Source organism: Mytilus edulis, chromosome 4 (genome assembly GCF_963676685.1).
Source record: "Mytilus edulis chromosome 4, xbMytEdul2.2, whole genome shotgun sequence".
Classification (NCBI taxonomy): Eukaryota; Metazoa; Mollusca; class Bivalvia; order Mytilida; family Mytilidae; genus Mytilus; species Mytilus edulis.
Window position 1 is genome coordinate 79250158 of NC_092347.1, and position 13580 is coordinate 79263737.

Here is a 13580-nt window from a genome sequence, read left to right on the forward strand (position 1 = left end):
GGCCCTTTTTGGCCCATAATTCCTAAAATATTGGGACCAAAACTCCCAAAATCAATCCCAACCTTCCTTTTGCGGTCATAAACCTTGTGTTAAAATTTCATTGATTTCTATTCACTTTTACTAAAGTTAGAGTGCGAAAACTAAAAGTATTCGGACGACGACGCAGACGACGACGCCAACGTGATAGCAATATACAACCAAAAAATTAAAATTTTTGCGGTCGTATAAAAACCAATAACTACAATAAGAACAACATCTTTCTTTAGAAACCTACATTTTATTACAATATAAAACGGTATCACAGCCTTGTGCTTATTTTCATCCCATCTGACTTTTGTACCAAGACAGTACTAGTTTGATAAAACAAAATCAGTAAATGTTTCTAATCTTTCATGTTTGTGATCAATAGACCAATTTGTTGGCAGATACTGTGGTTTCATTGTATTAACAAAATGCTGTCGCCATCTTTTCTGAAACTCATGCAATCCTTCACTCTTCTTTATACTTCTCACAACCAGCTTGCCATGGGGAATATAATCTCTATTGTCAACCCTGAAATAAATAGAAATGTGACTCTTAGAAAATGTAAAATGTCCACACAATAATCATAGAATGAATTATCCTATGTGAGAAAACTTGCTTCATTTATAATCCCAAATTCTGTAAATTCAGAAATTATTGTTTGTATTCATTATTGGAATTTTTGAAAAATGGACAAAAATGTGATATTAATTATTGCAATACATGTATCAGAAAAATCTCTATACAGATGTATGTTAAAATTATCAAATAAGGATGTCTTATCCTTTGAGATACTCACACAGTCACACTGTAAAAAAAACCTTGCAGTAATTTCTGAATTTACAGTAAATAATAACTTACAAGAACAATTTTGCCCATTGTGGAAGGCTATAAGAAAATCAAAAGGAGCTTATGTCAATAAAGGTAAACAATTCACCAAAGTTTCCTGAAAACTGCACAAAGCATTTTTGAGTTATTGTAAGAAAACAGGAAAATCATCTTTATTTTTAATGAATAAAACCAGCGTTTTACATTTCCGCAATTTGGCACTACGTTTCCGCATTAAAATTCCTAAGTTTCCATATTTTTGTAGCACTCTTTTCCGCATTGTTTTTACATTGATTTTGTTAAAGATTATTTACATTTCCGAAATTTATATTGTTAATGTATGCCCCCCTTCCGTTTGCCAGGTAAACCTGGGGTGTGTTTTTTGTTCTTTAGTAGTGTTTGATGTTTAAAGGTTATTAAAATCAGAGACATATAATACAATTATAATTTGTCTTAATATGTCGCTTATGCCTATTTTTTCGTTTTTAATTGTAAATTGATTGATTGTTTGTTTGTTGCTATTTTTTTTACGCCCAGTGACAAATATTTCACCGGAGTTCAAATCAGTTGAAGTAAATGTAAGCAATCATAGGCAACCTTAAGGCCTTCAACAATGACAAAACCTGATACTGTAAAGTCGTCTAGAAAAGACCCAACATGAAAAGTGTAAACAATTCAAACAAAACCGCTGCTCCGCAGGGCACAGCTTTATACAACCGCAGAGGTTGAACCCTGAACAGTTGGGGCAAGTATGGACACAACATTCAAGCTGGATTCAGCTCTAAATTTGGATTGTGATTAAATAGTTGACACAGCATAGGTTTCTGACACAGAATGAATGTGGTCTAATGAACTTTAAATTTTTGTTTTACCTTTGAGCAAAACACTATGCTGTAGAATATTAATCCTCTCAAAAAAATGTTTGAAGAAATTTATTTTTTATTTATGAAATCTGAAATGAGAAAAATTGAACCCCCCCCCCCAAATTTTTTTTCTTCACATCCCCCTTTCTCTTATTCCAAAACTGATCTCAATCTAAATTTTTAATGGAGTTTGCAACAATAACTATTCGTTTAAATACATCATAAAATATTAAAATGTAAAAAAGGTGCTTGTTATCACTGAATGGTAAAGATTGTTTTAATTTATCAGTTGGTTGTAAAAGTGAATATACATTGTATATTGTATAAAACAATGATTTAAGTTGATTCAACTATTATTCTGGACAAAGAAAGATACCGGTAAGTCCAATTTTCGAAAATTTCTTGCTATTGCGCAATATTGTGCAATTAGATATTTCTTGCTATTGTGCAACGGAAAATACTTGCTATTGCACAATACTGTGCAATTGAAGATTTCTTGCTATTGCGCAATACTGTGCAATTGAAAGTTCTATTGCTATTGCACAATACTGTGTAATTCAAGATTTCTTGCTATTGCTGAATACTGTGCAATTGAAAATTTCTTGCTATTGCACCATACTTAATATAATAATTTTGGATCCTGATTTGGACCAACTTTAAAACTGGGCTCATAATCAAAAATCTAAGTACATGTTTAGATTCAGCATATCAAAGAACCCCAAGAATTCAATTTTTGTTAAAATAAAACTTAGTTTAATTTTGGACCCTTTGGACTTTAATGTAGACCAATTTGAAAACAGGACCAAAAATTAAGAATCTACATACACAGTTAGATTTGGCATATAACAGAACCCCAATTAATCAATTTTTGATGAAATCAAACAAAGTTTAATTTGGACCCCGATTTGGACCAACTTGAAAACTGGGCCAATAATCAAAAATATAAGTACATTTTTAGATTCAGCATATCAAAGAACCCCAAGGATTCAATTTTTGTTAAAATCAAACTAAGTTTAATTTTGGACCCTTTGGACCTTAATGTAGACCAATTTGAAAACAGGACCAAATATTAGGAATCTTCATACACAGTTAGATTCGGCATATCAAAGAACCCCAATTATTCAATTTTTGATGAAATCAAACAAAGTTTAATTTTGGACCCTTTGGGCCCCTTATTCCTAAACTGTTGGGACCAAAACTCCCAAAATCAAACCCAACCTTCCTTTTATGGTCATAAACCTTGTGTTTAAATTTCATAGATTTCTATTTACTTATTCTTAAGTTATGGTGCAAAAACCAGAAAAATGCTTATTTGGGCCCCTTTTTGGCCCCTAATTCCTAAACTGTTCGGACTAAAACTCCCAAAATCAATCCCAACCTTCCTTTTGTGGTCATAAACCTTGTGTTTAAATTTCATTGATTTCTATAACCTTATACTAAAGTTATGGTGCGAAATCCAAGAATAATGCTTATTTTGGGCCTTTTTTGGCCCCTTATTCCTAAACTGTTGGAACCAAAACTCCCAAAATCAATCCCAACCTTCCTTTTGTGGTCATAAACTTTGTGTCAAAATTTTATAGATTTCTATTTACTTAAACTAAAGTTATAGTGCGAAAACCAAATAAAATGCTTATTTGGGCCCTTTTTGGCCCCTTATTCCTAAAATTTTGGGACCAAAACTCCCAAAATCAATCCCAACCTTCCTTTTACATCATAAACCTTGTGTTAAAATTTCATAGATTTCTATTCACTTTTACTAAAGTTAGAGTGCGAAAACTAAAAGTATTAGGACGCCAACGTGATAGCAATATACGACCAAAAAATTGTTTCAATGACATGTCCTCCTAACAAAAATAAGTCTTCAAAACAAATCAACAAGAAAATGTATTTCCAATCTGTAACCATGTAAATAGAAATAATTTTTCATCTGTTCAAGGTTTTTTTTCAATGATCAATTTAAATTGGATTACAAACTGGCCACAGGGTCATTCAACCAAAGAAACAAAAAGAAGGCTGCCGTTTCTGACTTATTTGAAAAGGAAACAGATGCATGTGCAACTTTGAGGCCCCAAGGGCAAAAAAAAAGAGAATCAAAAAGGTTTAAGTCTTTTAATGATTTAATATATCAAACTGGTTACTGTTGCAAAAATGTTTATTCATTACTAGCTAAAATATTACCCAAATTATGTTAGATATATGATAAATGATATATATCAAACACCTTGTCAAAAATTAATTTGGCAAAAATTGATAATTTAAAAAAAATTTGGCATACAGTAAGATGTGGACTGGAGACAGTGGTAGGATTGGATACTTTATAAAATCTTGAATGTTATAAATAATCTATTAAACTTTACATCTATAGTATTCTGAAATACTTTTCATATATGTTTTCAGAGTTTGTTTTTTTATGCAAAGGCTGAAAAACTTAAAATGCAAACCAAAGTTAGAGAAAGGAAACAAAAAAATTCAACAATTTCTTCACTTGTAAAAGAGCATAGCTCTAGATAGAAAGGTTATAGTGACACCTCCAAAATTAAAACTTGATCTGTGTTTTGTAGTAATAAGCATTGTGTATAAGTTTTATAACATTTGGTTGAGACTAACTAAAGTTAGAGAACGGAAAAGAACTTTCAGACGTAAAATGTACATACTGATGGACAGACGGACAAGGTTAAAACTAAATTCTGCCTCCACTACGGTGGGGGCATAAAAATGGGTAACCATGCACTTGTTTTGCAGCTAAAAATAGAACTGATCAATAATGCATAGTATATTTTTCTTATGATGGGGATGTAAAGCTGCAACATGTTACCAGAGGAAAGTTAAATATTGTATATGACACAGCTGCAACAAGGTTGTACAAACAAAATAAACATGTATGTGACCTCTGACAACTGCAACAAGGTTGTACAAACAAAATAAACAAGTATGTGACCTCTGACAACTGTAACAAGGTTGCACAAACAAAATAAACAAGTATGTGACCTGACAACTGTAACAAGGTTGCACAAACAAAATAAACATGTATGTGACCTCTGACAACTGTAACAAGGTTGCACAAACAAAATAAACAAGTATGTGACCTCTGACAACTGTAACAAGGTTGCACAAACAAAATAAACAAGTATGTGACCTCTGACAACTGTAACAAGGTTGCACAAACAAAATAAACATGTATGTGACCTCTGACAACTGTAACAAGGTTGCACAAACAAAATAAACAAGTATGTGACCTCTGACAACTGTAACAAGGTTGCACAAACAAAATAAACAAGTATGTGACTCTGAGAGCTGTAATACGGTTATATGGGAAAGTTGAACAATTGATAGGTTAAAAGTAACTGTGGTCACAGTAAACATGGTAAAACACGGGGCACAGACATCAGAAATGCTAATAAAAGTTTAAATTTAGTGGTCATCTTGAATCTCCATAGCTTGGACACCATGGTAGAGCAATGAAACTCATGAAATTCTTCTGAAATCCTTATAGGTGATCTAGTAATCACAGATATCCATGCACACAGTATACTCTTGAGTAGAAAATGTTGATTCTGTCAAAATTGATTATAATGTCAATGATATTGTGACTAAATTTGAGAAAAACAAGAATGTGTCCCAAGTACACGGATACCCCACTCGCACTATCATTTTCTATGTTTAGTGGACCGTGAAATTAGGGTCAAAACTTTAATTTGGAATTAAAATTAGAAAGATCATATCATAGGGAACATGTGTACTAAGTTTCAAGTTGATTCGACTTCAACTTCTTCAAAAACTACCTTGACCAAAAACTTTAACCTGAAGCGGACGGACGGACGAACGGACGCACAGACGGACGTCCGAACAGACGGTTGGACGAACGTTGGCACAGACCAGAAAACATAATGCCCCTCTACTATCGTAGGTGGGGCATAAAAATAGTAGATTATGCCCTTAATGGTCCATGACATTAACAAAAGATTCCATCAAGTGATACCATATTGTTAAGGCTAAGATAAAGTTTTTAATAAAAATACAATGTACAGAAAAGAATTAAGAGAAAAATAAATGCTATCAATCACCAAACAAATCTGGACTTGTATGGCCATTTTTCAGAGAGGGCCTATGTTTCCCAAATAAATACATACCTCTTATCTAAACCTCAATTTTTCCTATTTTATGTGAATGTGGCAAACCAACGAAATTTTTTGTCCTTTTTGGTAAAAATCTTGCAACCAAAAATGAAATTAAGGTCATGTCCCAGAAAAAATAACCAACAAGGAGTATAATGGTGTCAGGGCCTGCAATTCACCATGGCCAGCTTAACCTAATTGCAAGGAGTTGAAACAATCTATTACAAGTTTGGTTACTTACACAATGTGTGACCTTCCAGCTCATTCAATGACCTCTAATTGTTTATGTTGCTCATGTCTGTGATGTATAGACCAATTTTTTGGAAGGAACTGGGGTTTCATTGTGCTTATGAAATTTGTCCTCCATCTTTTTTCAAACGTATGTAATCCACCATTTTTATCCATATATCTAACCACCAGTTTACCATGTGGTTCATAGTTCTTGTTATCAACCCTAGAAAGTGTAATTAAATAAAAAGGGATTGGAACTGGCCAGAAGTACAATTATTTCAAGATTGAACAGATGGGGGATGGGAGGCACTTTTTTAAGACCCTAAACAGTCTAGGCATAAACATTTTCATTTCAATAATAATTCTTTTTTCTTGATTATCATACTCTATTACCTGCACCCCTGCCTGGCAATTCTAAAATTTTGGAGTAAAAACCACTGACTATACAATCCAAAATTCAGGTAACTTGTACATTTGTTTCTCTGTCTTTGTTTCATAAAACGATAGACACTATTTTACTAGTTTGTTACCGATCATGACTACAAATCAGTGTCAAGATGAGGCATGGGAGTTATAAAATTGTAAAGCACAGAAACATATACAGAAACACTCCTTGAAACTTCTATACTTGACATACTGACAGTATTGGATTTCAAATTTCAGGCAAAGGAAACCAATTTTGATACATACAGACAGACAGAGGTACACACAGACAAGGGTACAACTAAATGTCACCTCCTTTTCTATGGGGACATACAAACCCATAATTTTTGGTTCATTCATTTTGGTTGCTTATAACATTTTTGGTTGCTATGTAACATGGGCTCAATTGTCAACACTTTAATGCAAAAAGCTAAAATAAATCATAATTTTCCCAAATATATACATTTATATTGAATAAGTTTGTTACAACTTGTACTGTCTGATAGAAGGTGTTGCTATAGGGCCTACTTTGTTGCTATGGTGGTTGTACATTGTTTGGGAAAAAACATGGACCATTTATGAAAGAATGACCACTGCTTGTACAATATGAAGTAACAATAGGTACATGTATGTGCTGTTCTGGTAATAGAAAATGTTAGATTTGAAATGTAATTCCAAATTGTTGGGTTACTTAATTTATTATTACTGAAGTTATTTATTTTATTTGAAATACTTGTAGATACGATTTTTGGGTAGTTGCGCATACATGTAACGTTGCGCTCTTATGAATTGTTATATTTCCCGTTTTTAAAGTTTTATGACGTTTAGCCTTTTACGTACGTTACGTTGTCTAGTTTTTATTCATTGCAAGTTATTTGATATTCGGAGACACATCATTATTTTTATAGAGAGATCATAATCGGTAAGAGATAATTTATGTACATTTTTAAGAACAATATTTATTTAAAGAAGAAATATTAAGAATTGTAAAAGTATTTATAATTTAATATTTATTTCAATTAACTTTTTAATTTAACAAGTTATTCATGAAGCGTGAAAGAAAGTGTTTTCTATTGTTTGATTAGTATTATGCCTTTAGTGTTTTAAGTTACATTTTAACTTATGTGTATTTGTATTTTATTGTAGAGAATCGGTTGATATGATATATAGTATAAGAAGCCAAAATTAAATGTATTTTGAAGAATAAAAGATACTTATACCGCATACTCGAATTATCGCCTTATTTGATGCCTGATTGATTTGATCCGTTACAATTCTCGATTTACTCCAAAAAGATGGATAGTGAAGAAGCGGAGCAAGCGTATGAAGAATCCCGGAAGAAAAGAACAGTTAATTTGTCTCAGCTTACTAAGTTATACAATGAATTGGAAACAAAGATGATTTCACGTGATAATGTGGAAACTGTGAAAATATTATTCACAAAATTGTGTGACCGCTATGAACACTTTAAAGCTGCACATTTGGAATGTTTGGATTTTTGTACAAATTCGGATATAATAGAGACATTAGAAATAAACTTTGACAGCTCACAGAAAAACTTCATAGAATTCCGTGAAAGATATAATGAGTGGATACGCGAACCCGAAAAGGCAAAAGAGGAAGAAGACAAGAATAGCCGTATTACGTCTGTGTCTCGGAATTCATCGTCAACACAGTATAGGCTGAAGTTAGCGAGGGCTAACCGCTTAAAGGCCGAGGTTCAAGTGAAGAAAATGGCAGAAAAGCAAGAACTAGAACGCGCACGTCGAGAAATAGAAATGAAAGAACAGATGTTAGAAAGAAAAAGTCAGCTAGAAGAAGCAATAGTTTAGAATTGTGTGTAAAATTCAAGTCTATGAATTTAACCAATAGAGTCAATTTTGTAAGAACTGCTAAGCTATGTTTTAATTGTTTAAAGGGTAAACATTTTTCAAGGGACTGTAGAAAAGCTAAAATGTGTACTGTAGAAAATTGTAGCTCTAAACATCACATTTTAATGCATAGTTGGGGTAAAAATAACAACACTGATCACACGGCTACAAAGGTAAGCATCAATTGTTCATCCGCCGGGACAGTTATTAAGAATTGTCTAGGAATTATACCCGTCGAGGTTAAAGGGTCAAATGGGAAAACTTGCCAAACTTATGCCTTGATTGATGATGGAGCGGATAAAACGTTATATGACGAGCGTTTGATAAAAATGCTAGAAACCGAAAGTAGGCCGGATACATTTAAAATGACAACAGCAACAGCACAGCGAGTCCGACATGAAGGTCAAGAGGTTGACTTACATGTACAATCAGTTGGCAGCAACTGTCCGATAACACTTAGTAAGGTATGGTCAGTAAAAAATCTACCGATATCGACACACTCAGCCGCAAATAATAAAGATATTAAGAGTATTAAACACTTGTCAGATATTTATATACCAGAAATAAGCAGCAATAAAGTTCTGCTTCTAATAGGCACCGATACACCAGAAGCACACATTCCCATAGAAGTGCGTTCAGGAAGTAGTCACGAGCCATATGCTGTACGAACACGCTTAGGATGGATCGTTAGAGGACCAATCAACAACACAAGCACCAGTGATGTTGTTAACATCAATTTTGAGCATGCAGATAATGTACTTTTGCAGCAGCAGTTAGAGCGACTTTGGACCACTGATTTTCTCGATCAGCCTAGCACGGAGAAAGTATGCATGTCTTTGGAGGATAAACGCGCCTTGAAAACAATGGAGTCAACAATAGCCTATGAAGATGGACACTACAAACTTGGATTACTGTGGCGGGATGAAAATGTAAAATTGCCGAATAATTTGCCTTTAGCACATGCTCGATTAAATCAATTACACCGTAAATTGTCACATGATCCTAAGCTGCACGAGATGTACACAGCAACGGTAAGTGATTATATACAAAAAGGATATGCAAAGGAAGTTACTGATGTAAGTAATGAGTCAAGTCAAATATGGTACCTTCCACACCACCCTGTTACAAATGAACATAAACCCGGAAAGGTGAGAGTAGTCTTCGACTGTGCAGCCAAATTCAAAGATGTTTCGTTAAATAGCCGATTATTACAAGGTCCAGACTTTATGAACAGCTTGGTAGGAGTTCTAATGAGATTTAGACAAGACCACATTGCATTAGCTGCTGATATAGAGGCTATGTTTCATCAAGTCCGCGTGAAAGACGATGACTGTGATGCTTTACGATTTTTATGGTGGCCAAATGGAAACTTAAAAGTACAGCCAAAATGTTACCAGATGCAGGTTCATCTGTTTGGTGCAACATCATCGCCCAGTTGTGCCGCATACGCATTGAAAAAGACAGCTATTGACAACGGTGAGTTATTTGAAACAGAGATAGCATCAACCGTAGAGAGAAACTTTTATGTAGACGACCTCTTGAAGTCGGTGAACACGGAAGAAAGAGCCGTTCAGCTTGCAACGGATTTACGAGAAATTATGAAACATGGTGGATTCCGATTAACGAAGTGGTTAAGTAACAGTAAAGTCGTTATAAACGAAATACCGAATTCGGAACGAGCACCTTCAGTTGAAATTTTGAAGTCAAACACAGCTTTGTCGACCGATCCCGCACTAGGCGTAATATGGGACGTAAATGATGATTCCATCAAATATAAAGTCAAACTCGAGGAGAAGCCGCTGACAAGACGCGGAATAATTTCTACGGTAAGTTCGATATTTGATCCACTGGGGCTCATAGCGCCAATCATTTTAAAAGGGAAGATTATATTACAAGATCTAAGTAAACAGTCAATTAAGCTTGGATGGGACGATCCTATACCAAAAGAAAAAGAAGAAGAATGGATAAAATGGAAATCAACACTGCCAGAAATTGAAAATATATCAATACCTAGATGCTTCAAGACAAAAGACATGAAAGAAATATCTGATGCTCAACTTCATATATTTAGCGATGGTTCCGAAATTGGTTATGGAGCATGCGCTTACTTACGTCTAGTAGCTATAGACACTAATGGAAAAGTGAACTGTTCACTTATTCTGGGAAAATCTCGTTTAGCGCCATTAAAACAGACAACGATTCCCAGACTAGAGTTATCAGGTGCCGTTGTTGCTTGCAAACTTTACGAAATAATTAGAGACGAATTAGAGATTAAGATTGACATCGTAGTATTTTGGACTGACTCTATGATATTACTTGGATACATTAAGAATGAATCTCGTCGTTTTAAAACATTTGTTGCAAACAGATTAAGCAGCATTCACGAGTTGACATCACCAGGTCAGTGGCGATACGTAGATACAAGATCAAATCCTGCCGACATAGCATCTAGAGGCATTCTTGCAACAGAAAATAAACAGATCAAATTTTGGCTCCATGGACCAGAATTCTTGTTGAAAGACTCGTATGAATGGCCGAAACCAAAAGCTGTATCAACGGTAGACGAGCAAGACATAGAGATCAAAAGGGTCGTTATGATTAATTCAACTACAACTGATTCGATACGCGATATAATTACATACTTTTCAAACTGGCAAGTATTACAACGGACTGTAGCATGGCAAATCTGTTTCAAGAAATATTGTATACGTCGTTTCTTAAAACGAGACGATGAAATAAAGACAGACAGCTTAAATGCTGATGAATTACAAGAAGCAACAAGGTATATATTGATACATGTACAACAAGAATCATTCTTAAATGAAATCAAAATGATTGAAAAGCAAAATCCTGTAAAGAAAGATAGTCGTTTAGCATCTTTAAATTCTGTCATGCATGATGGGTTATTGCCCGTCAAGGGACGTCTCAACTTGTCACTAAGCAAATGTCCGGTCATTATACCAAATTCTCATCACGTGACCACTTTAATAATCAGGTCGTTTCACGAACAAAATGGTCATACAGGAATGGCACAAGTGCTAGCATCATTACGGGAAAAGTATTGGATTTTAAAAGGACCTAGTACTGTCCGAACAGTTTTGAACAGGTGTGTAAGATGTAGACAATATCAAGCACCGCTTTGTTTTCAGAAGATGGCTTCTGTTATAGACGATCAGAAAACTCCTGACAAACCACCATTTACCTTTGTTGGAATAGACTACTTTGGTCCATTAAATGTTAAAGTTGGACGTTCAGTCGTTAAAAGATACGGTTGCCTTTTTACATGTCTTACAACAAGAGCTGTTCACATAGAAGTAGCTCATAGTTTGACTACAGATTCTTTTATTTCTGCTCTCCAACGTTTTACGAGCAGACAAGGCATACCTGAAAAGGTGTATAGTGATAACGGGACAAATCTTGTAAGTGGAGAATCGGAACTTCGGAAATATATTGAACAATGAAACAAAACAAAAATATCCAGTTACATGTCACACAAGGATATTAATTGGACTTTCAATCCGCCAAACGCTAGTCATCGTGGTGGTGTATGGGAAAGAATGATTCGTACGACACGCAAAATTCTCAGAGCTCTTGCAAATGAACAACTACTTACCGATGAACAGTTACTTACCTTTATGGCTGAAGCCGAAAGAATCGTCAATGATAGACCGATAACACCAGTCAGTAATGATTCTCGAGATTTACCAGTTCTCACACCGAATATGTTATTACTAATGAAAAACAACACTTCAATACCGCAAGGTGTGTTTGATGAGAAAGATGTGTATGCTAAAAGGTGGTGGAGGCAGATACAATACTTAGCCAATGTATTCTGGAGACGTTGGTTACGGGAATATCTACCAACTCTACAGCAGAGAAACAAATGGCAAAGAGAACAACGAGATGTAAGGCTTGACGACATCGTAATCATTGCAGATGACCATACACCGAGAGGACAGTGGCCATTAGGACGAGTAATTGAGGTCATTAGGAGCCGCGATAGTCTTATCCGTAGTTGTGTGATCAAAACAAAAGAGTCAAAATTTTTAAGATCAGTAACTAAATTATGCCTACTCGAATGTTCAGAATAGAATTTACAATAATTAATTGATATTTATAATTTTTTTGTGTGATGACAATTTTTAAGAAATGTCATGGTGGGGAGTGTTAGATTTGAAATGTAATTCCAAATTGTTGGGTTACTTAATTTATTATTACTGAAGTTATTTATTTTATTTGAAATACTTGTAGATACGATTTTTGGGTAGTTGCGCATACATGTAACGTTGCGCTCTTATGAATTGTTATATTTCCCGTTTTTAAAGTTTTATGACGTTTAGCCTTTTACGTACGTTACGTTGTCTAGTTTTTATTCATTGCAAGTTTTTTGATATTCGGAGACACATCATTATTTTTATAGAGAGATCATAATCGGTAAGAGATAATTTATGTACATTTTTAAGAACAATATTTATTTAAAGAAGAAATATTAAGAATTGTAAAAGTATTTATAATTTAATATTTATTTCAATTAACTTTTTAATTTAACAAGTTATTCATGAAGCGTGAAAGAAAGTGTTTTCTATTGTTTGATTAGTATTATGCCTTTAGTGTTTTAAGTTACATTTTAACTTATGTGTATTTGTATTTTATTGTAGAGAATCGGTTGATATGATATATAGTATAAGAAGCCAAAATTAAATGTATTTTGAAGAATAAAAGATACTTATACCGCATACTCGAATTATCGCCTTATTTGATGCCTGATTGATTTGATCCGTTACAATTCTCGATTTACTCCAAAAAGATGGATAGTGAAGAAGCGGAGCAAGCGTATGAAGAATCCCGGAAGAAAAGAACAGTTAATTTGTCTCAGCTTACTAAGTTATACAATGAATTGGAAACAAAGATGATTTCACGTGATAATGTGGAAACTGTGAAAATATTATTCACAAAATTGTGTGACCGCTATGAACACTTTAAAGCTGCACATTTGGAATGTTTGGATTTTTGTACAAATTCGGATATAATAGAGACATTAGAAATAAACTTTGACAGCTCACAGAAAAACTTCATAGAATTCCGTGAAAGATATAATGAGTGGATACGCGAACCCGAAAAGGCAAAAGAGGAAGAAGACAAGAATAGCCGTATTACGTCTGTGTCTCGGAATTCATCGTCAACACAGTATAGGCTGAAGTTAGCGAGGGCTAACCGCTTAAAGGCCG

At 34.2% G+C, this 13580-nt stretch overlaps 1 protein-coding gene across 2 annotated transcripts in view; it reads right to left on the reverse strand.

The window, feature by feature from the left end:
• Positions 1–257: 257 nt before the first annotated feature.
• The window catches only part of LOC139520641 (exonuclease 3'-5' domain-containing protein 2-like), a 32825-nt gene continuing 19502 nt past the window's right edge, over positions 258–13580 (reverse strand). Inside the window, exons 11-12 of one of the 2 annotated variants that reach the window (XM_071313467.1) lie at positions 6069–6281; positions 258–552 (exon numbers count right to left, since the gene is read on the reverse strand). In XM_071313467.1, the coding sequence (XP_071169568.1) occupies positions 6089–6281 (193 nt within the window). In that variant the 3' untranslated portion in view covers positions 258–552; positions 6069–6088. The remainder of the gene's footprint in view (positions 553–6068; positions 6282–13580) is intronic. The other variant, XM_071313466.1, reaches the window with a different exon arrangement.